We start from the raw sequence: 8,083 nt of genomic DNA, 5'->3' as shown, positions 1-8,083 counted from the left end.
CCCACCCCTATTTACAAGCTCAAAACTATCCTCCTCTTTGGCAACCTGAACATCATCGATGCCCTATGGTGAACACGGTTGAATTAATATGCATCAAATTGGCCAATTTGTATTGATATCAACAAGGCAAGGGATGGTATCGATTGTTGACCAATCCTGGGTCAGGAATTGGGATCGCCTGATTCGGAGCACTTAAACACCAAAAACCCTATTTTGTATAAAAACGACTCCTTTTCATTCCATGTTACTGATCTCCCTCAACTCTCTTCTAATCTTCAAAAAACAATCTCCCCTACTGTTTTTTTTTCTTCTCCAGGATCCTCTGCAGTACCAACGGGGCGACGGTGCACATCCGGCGGCACAGCAGAGGCCACGTGGCCTCTGCAGAAGATTTTAATTTGTTTTGAGCTAGATAAGGCACACATGGCCTCAGCTGTGCCGCCGGATGTGCACCGCCGCCTCGCCGGGTTCTACAAAAGATTTTAATTCGTTTTGAGCTAGATTAAGAGATCAACACCAACCTAAATCCACTTGTTCTCTAAAAAATGTTTTGAGGTATCTTTTACTCTTCTGGTTTTTTTTTCTTTTCATTTTTCCCATGAATCACGCTACCTTTACTGCCAATTTGTAGTATAGAGTGTAGATTTGTTGCATGAAATGAATATCTATATATTGTTAAAATTTTATATGAGTCATGTTTTTCATATTCGGTTATATATAAAGATAAAAATAAAAATAAAAAATATATTTATTATATGATGCTGGGTTTAATATATGTTGTAGATCCAACAGTCGTGATTAAGTTTGGGTTTTGGTGGAATTTTCTATCAAGAAAACCCTAAAGTACATGTTTGGGTAATTTTATAGTAAAATTTTAATTTAAAAAAAAAATAATAATAAAAAAATAAATTGAATATGGAAATGAGATTATAATTTGTTTTAGATAATAAATTTCTTTGGTCGCAGATAATAATGTGATCTACAATTTAATTTTTTTGACTTTTGGTGCTTTAAAGGGTTTTTGGCACAGAAAAATGAAAAGCAAAAATTTATTATAATTATTTATATTTGTACAATATTTCACACAAAAAACAAAAAGAAGAATTTTTTCTCTACTTGATTGCATGGTCTCTACACATGCGTATAGGCCAATGGATGAGCACGCCTGGGTATCTATCTAGGAGGCAAAAGCGTCATCTCACGGTGCCTGTGAGAGGGCGTAAGAAACACCACCAAGTAGAGATCTCTTTCCCTCTTATTTATATATTTTTTATTTTTTTGGAACGATATAGACTGATCCAACAATCGATCCCAAAAAAGTTGCCTTTCTCATCCTGATAGAGACTGATCTGGATCGAAATTGAATTAGTATTAGTCAAGATTGATATCAATTCTGGTACAGATTACTAAAACCCTGATGGTGAACGAAGTGAAAGAAAAATCAATAAAAAAAATAGGGAGAAATGTTTTCTGTGGATCCCTACGCCCAGACACATGAGGAGCGAAATGATCGATGCCCCCATGAAAGACAATAATAACCATCCTGTTGATGCTGCCACACACATTCCCATTAGCCCGTGCACACATAAGGCCAAGCTCCTTGAAAGAATTCTTGCACAAAAAGTATATAGAAGAAATTAAAAACAATTGAAACAACAACTCATCTTTATCCTAACTAAATGGGATCGGCTATGTAAATTCTTTAAAAAACGAAGTAGGAAAAACTGAGATCCTCACAAAAGAAAATGAAAATAAGAAGAAAAAACGAATAAAATAAACAAAATGACATAAAAAAGCTAAAAAGATTACAAAATCTCAATTTAATTAGTGAATTCGTGCATGTAAATTGTTTGAAAATTGTTTTTCAAAGATATTTTCTCCACCCACAGTCACATGGGTGACTTTAATTGCTTGGGTAGAAGCCCCTTTCGGGTAGAAGGCAAAAGGGGACCACGTAAGCTAAGGTTAGCCAATTACCACCAAATACATATTAAGACACCCCCCCCCCCCTTCAAGTTACAAAATTTAAAGCCGGTAAGGTCCGTAATCCGCGGCTGGCATTAGTGCTTTTGTCCCCACGAAACTATTTACTTGTCTGTGGATGCACCAAAATGTCTTTTTATTTCCATCAACAATTAAACAGCTTTATCCACCCTTTTATTTTATTGGAAAAAGGTTCTCCTGTTTTTTTTCTTTTCTTTCTTTTTCTTTTTGTGTATAGATTGAGATTGAGGTTAGGGGTGTATATAAATAGTTGAAATCCGTTTTTATATATGCATTTGTGTCTGTTTAGTATTATTCGAATTCATCCAAAAGTTAAACAGATGCGGATACAGATAGGCTATAGTTATCCAAAAAGCTATATTTACATGTTAATGGATAAAATATCCGTTCTGTATTCCGTTTAATACTATCAAAATCCGTCCGACAACTAATTGGATGTGATGCGGATATAGCACTATCCGAGCCGAATCCCATCCGTTTACATCCCTAGATTGAGGTCCTGTAAATCATGCATCGTTTTGTCCCCATCTCTCTGTTTCTAAACTTTTTAGTCATATAGCAAGAGTGCAAGAGTGCAAAGTGCAAAAGTGAGGCTAGGAAAGGTCACCTAATGCTTAGCAACCATCCTATGCACGGAAAGTAAGTATCAATGTATGTATGTATGTATGTATGTATGCAGTTCACGTGAGAGTGCACTTTATGGTACCAATCTGATCCATATCCCACTGTGTGGTCAGGAGTAGGAACTGGGCAGATCGCACGGTCTACCGTGTACCTATCTAAGGATATCAATTGGTACGATTATGGTGCGGTACATTGCACATATATTCCATATCAATATCACATCGAATATCAATTCTGTATAAGTATCTCATACCGATACCATATGGAATCGATTTGGTATTCGGTATGATGTATTTTTAGTATTATGTTTCGATCCCATACCAAATATTGACTCAAAATAGATATCTCATACCGATACAATATCGAATTTATTCAATACGGTTCGATATAGATTATTTGGTATGAAAACGGTATTGATATACAATACTCAATACACATTGACATCCTTATACCCATCCAATCAGGGTTCCTTTTTAACCCCTTAAATGTTTTGGATTTGTATGACTGAATATATGAAGGGAAAAAGAACGCTGCCTGTCCGGATCTCGCGTGGCCCCTGTGCCAAGACAAAATTACCATCTGACCCCGATGAAATTGAAAAATCCCAACTATATTGATGTTCATGTGCGCACTCTCATTGGCCCCAATGTTGTTGCAAAGGGACCAGGATCCTCTGCAATACCGGCGGGGTGGCAATGCACATATCCGATAGCACAGCAGAGGCCAGGTGGTACACATGGCCTCTGCTGTACTGTAGGATATGCACTGCCGCCGCGCCGGTACTGCAAAGGATTTTAATTCGTTGCAGGGACTACACAACCAAACAACAATCTCTTTCCCATACATTACTAACCCAACTAAACCAAATAATATTTTTATTACAAGATGATATCTAGCATGGTTTGAGGTATCGGTGCAGGTCGATTCTGATGCATGGTCAATCTCGTATCAGTAAAACGATACGAACCAAGGGTAAAACTTAAAAAAACACACACACACACACACACACACACAATTTTTAGGGAAAACCATCCGATCCCAGATGATCCATATTGGTTTCCCAAGGTTGATCGTTCCACAGGATGCTTGGTATCATATTATTCCCCCTTTGTCCCCCACCACACGTTCCACCCATGGCCACCCTATCCTCTTCGAACTGGGACCATGGTTTGAGGAATCAGTATTGGATCGGTTGATTCTTATCGGTATCGATAAAGATCGATCAACGATTCCTCATTATTCAGTATAGACCAAGGGTAAAAATGTAAAAATAAAAAACCTTGGCTAAGAATAATAAAAAGAAAAAACAACTAAATAAATAAAGGGGAAAGGAAGGCTACTTAGTCACGTACGACACGCCACTCATGTACCTAGACACAGGGCCGCACAAAATAACCACCACACCCATAAAAAGGTGAAAATCCCTGAAAATGCCGTGGTCATTTCGTGCAGCCTTGGTAATTGTCTCTAGCCTTACATAGTTTCAGGATCCAACAATAGGTGAAGCATACTGCATCCATGAAACTATGTTAGAGGCCATCTCATAAGATTTTGAGTTTATTATCATTGAGAATGATAACAAGAGTATTATCTCTCTGTTGCAAAGTGGAATTGAAGCATCGCCTTTGTGTTTAAAGCCTTTCTTAGAGGACATCGTGTATTTGTCTTCTTACTTTGTATCTTATGTTTTTAATTTTAATCCTGTTATGCAAAGAAAATTGCGGGAATCCTTTGATAACCACTTCAATTCACAAATTGGAGATCTTGAGATCTCGATTAATTACTTCATAATCCATTCGAACCAAGATACAAAGGTCAAGGTGAGAAAATGGGGAAAATCAGATCTAGTTCTAATATAATTCAGAGAGTGTGAGCAAGAGAGCGAATGAAAAGATTGATCCCCTTCCTCCGTTCCAGCACCTTCTATTTATAGCTTTTCTACGCCTCCTGGTCGTCTTGCTGATTTTACAAGAATACCCCTTTAGAATCTTGATTTCCTACCCTTGGACTTAAGTGGGTAATGCTACAGCGGATCGATATCCTTCCTAGATCTTGATCTCATGTCCCTCGAGTCACGTGAACCAGGCCACTCTAGGCCATCTTTCTCAATCTCCTGGTCCACTATTCGCTTTCATGATCCTACTGACCACGTGTCTTCACGGGATTGAACAATGAGAAATTGTTCATATCAAATCCAAAGGAAAATAACATCATTGTTGACTCCCCACCAAGAGGGCACTAGGACAATTTGACCCAATTCCGATACATGGATTCAGGGGATGTGTCTTTCTCCTCCCATGACTATTCCATGCATTGCATAATATGAATAAAATTCCCCCTTCCTCCCACTAGGGAGACTGGGGGTGTTTACAGGAAAACAAAAAAAACAAACATTCGCATGAGGTTGAGGCAGAGCCACCAATGACACATGGGCAAGCAGGGGGGCCACCAATAACACCCATGAATCCATGATCATCATGATCTCCTCTCTTAAATTACCTTTGACTATTTTTAATTTATTTTTTTTGATGAATTATTATCTTTGACTACCATGCTCACATGGTTTCGGTCCTTGCAGACCCTCGTCCCCATGAATTCACCCACCCAATCACGCGGCAACAGAATCTGATCATCAGAATTTTGTTTCAGAACTGCAACCCTATTTTGAAAATCATAAATCTACTTTTGTATTTTTAAATTTTTTAATCTCAGATTCTTCGTGGAATGAAGATAACAAGAAAAAATCACACCAGACTACTTCACGAACCGCCATTGATTGCGGCGGACAAGCACAAATTCTCCCTATGATTTAAATCTCTCATCCAAAGAAAAGAAAATAAGAAAAAAATGGGAAGTGAAAGGGACGAGAGGGTTCAGTAAGCCAGTACTACTACTACTACCAGAAACGGAGGAAGGAGTCCCAAACCGCAGCAATGGCGAACGCAGCTGGTAAAACAATGTGGCCTCTGTAGCTACTAAAGGATGGAGGAGATCCACTCTTTTCGTTCAGTGGAGATGCCGATGGAGGAGGTGGAGCGTTTTCGACAAGCACGGAGATCTTCATGCCACCGTAGCAGAAACCTTTGCCACTGATGAAGTAGTAACGCTTTGTCACATTGAGTGGAACCACATCTCTACCTGCTCCTGTTGTCCAGTTATGGATTGGATGATCCTCTATGCATTGATCGTAACCTGTCTTGTTCACCTCCAACACGTTCATCTGGTTCCTATCATACACGAAAACTGCAATACAAACACATCATAAGCAGTTCACAACTAGTTCAGTTCTTTAATCAAACACATAAAAGCTTCCGAGTCACATTCCAGCTTTCTTGAGTGCCTGATCGTGAGTCGAATCGGACACGATCATTAATTCGAGATTCGACAAAGATCAAGTAAAACAAGAGAAAAGATTGAAATTCCTGAAATATTATAGTTAACAATGGATAAGGAAAGAGAGAGATCACCTGAAAGCCTGAAAAAACATGAAGTCTGAGTTTTACTTATCAGAACAGAAAAGTGCAAAAAACAGGTCCGACCAAAGTATGAAGATCTGAGCTGTTTTGCAGTAATGGAGGAAAAAAATAATGGAAAAAACAAACGCTCTGAATTCGACAGAACTCAAAATAATAAAATAAGAAGTAAAGGAAGCAAAAGAAAGGTAATTTGACTACTTACTTTTACTTAATTGAGATCTAATATGCTGAGTTAAAGGATGGAGTAGCGATTTGTTCGGATAATAATGGATAAGTTTGATAAATAGTTGAATCAATAATCCTTCTTTTTCGTGATAACTAGGAAACAATTAGAAATGTGTCGAATCAAAGCAGTTTAACTACCTAAGACCTACGAAACTGTACTACTGTGTGAAGATCAAAGATCTGGTTTATTTCCTGCAAACACAGAGCAATGCAATATGGCAACCAGATTCAAAGAGAGAAAAAAAAAAAAAAAACATAGAAGTGAGAGTTTCGTCTCGCACGAAATTCAAGCAGAAAAAGTCTGAAGTTGCTTGTGGAAAAATCTCAAACACAAGGTATGTGTGAAAAATAAAACCAAAAAAAAAGGGATTCAATAGCAGAAATCGATAAAATTCATCTAAAAAAACAAGAAGAAGAGACTAATTTGACATCAATTTCAGACAAGGAGAGATTTATATTCGAAAGAACTAGAAACAGAAGTTGCAGTGAGAAGCAGCATAAACAGAGGAATGTTTAAGAGATATAGAAAGAGATCTACTTAACAATGGCGAGAAAAAGCACAAAATAGTGGATAACAGAGCTTAGAAAGTAGATCTGTGGATAAAAACGTACGAACACATACATAGAGAAAGAGACGGAGAGGGGAAAGAGGAGAAGAGAGCTTACAGAGCCAATCCTGGAGGTAGAAGTGTTTGCCTTTGGCCCAAACGGTGTAGTTCACATTGGTAGTCCATCCCATGTTACCTCCAACGATGAATCTTGTGGATGAAACTCCCGATATCATCACCAACAGCACCGCCACTGTTAGCATCAGAACCGCCCTTGGCGATGCAATGCTTCGTCCCCCAGCCTCCATTGCTTGCTCTACAATCTCACAAACACAGTCACAGACCTCTTTCCCTCTCTCCCTCTGTCTCTCAAGACTCAAAAATCTCTTCTACGCTTCTAGCAACTTCTAGCAAAATTTAAGCTTCTCTCCCACTCTTTTCAGAAAAATGCTCAACTCAAGTTCTATTTTTGATCTCCTTCGTTTATATTGAGATGAGATAATTAGTTTAATTTTTATTGTCTACTTTACGGGAAAAGGTTTGAAACAAATGATTATTTTCCGGTCCACAGCACAGACACTCCAAGCGATGCCAACCCGGGTTATTGTTTTTCTCCAAACAGATATCTACGGTGACCCGAGGACCATCAAGGTAGGGGTGTCAAAACGAGTCCGGATCTGCTCCCCACCTGGGGACGGTGGAGACAGATCCGAACCCTCCATGTGGCATGGGTCCCATAGCCCATGGAGGGTTGGGATCTGTCCCCACTGCTCCCCATGTGGGTAGTTGATCCCAACTCTATTAAAACCTAGTCCGAACCGATAAAATCAACTAAAAATATCAAATCGAATTGAACCGATTTTTATCAGACTGGTTTTAGACAACAGAATGATGGGACACTTTGCAACCACATTGAACTGATCGACCTGACTGATATCAAGACCGAAAATCGAATCTAATGAATTCGATTAAAAAATAAATAAATTTGAGTATGAGGTTGTGAATTGGTGAATTGATTTTTCATTGATTTCAATATTAGTGAGAAAATTTCTAGTTGTAAGGGAAATTGTTCCAAATCAATGAGTATGAGGTTATGAATATGTTTATTGATTTGTAACAATGCTTCAATTGATCTCGTTGTTTACTATACAAAATTAGTTAGACAGTTAAATGAATGATTTGATAGTGGATTTATTTGTTGTGATT

At 38.3% G+C, this 8,083-nt stretch overlaps 1 protein-coding gene across 1 annotated transcript; it reads right to left on the bottom strand.

Moving 5' to 3' along the window:
• Positions 1 to 5,499: 5,499 nt before the first annotated feature.
• LOC122670647 (lamin-like protein) lies at positions 5,500 to 7,211 on the bottom strand. The gene is made up of 2 exons (XM_043867602.1): positions 6,996 to 7,211; positions 5,500 to 5,871 (listed from the first exon to the last, which is right to left on the bottom strand). Exons 1-2 carry the CDS (start codon positions 7,183 to 7,185, stop codon positions 5,525 to 5,527), a joined length of 537 nt encoding a protein of 178 aa, XP_043723537.1. The 5' UTR covers positions 7,186 to 7,211; the 3' UTR covers positions 5,500 to 5,524.
• Positions 7,212 to 8,083: the final 872 nt, after the last annotated feature.

The sequence above is a fragment of the Telopea speciosissima genome, chromosome 8, assembly GCF_018873765.1.
Source record: "Telopea speciosissima isolate NSW1024214 ecotype Mountain lineage chromosome 8, Tspe_v1, whole genome shotgun sequence".
Classification (NCBI taxonomy): Eukaryota; Viridiplantae; Streptophyta; class Magnoliopsida; order Proteales; family Proteaceae; genus Telopea; species Telopea speciosissima.
This window is presented reverse-complemented; position numbering and strand designations above follow the sequence as displayed.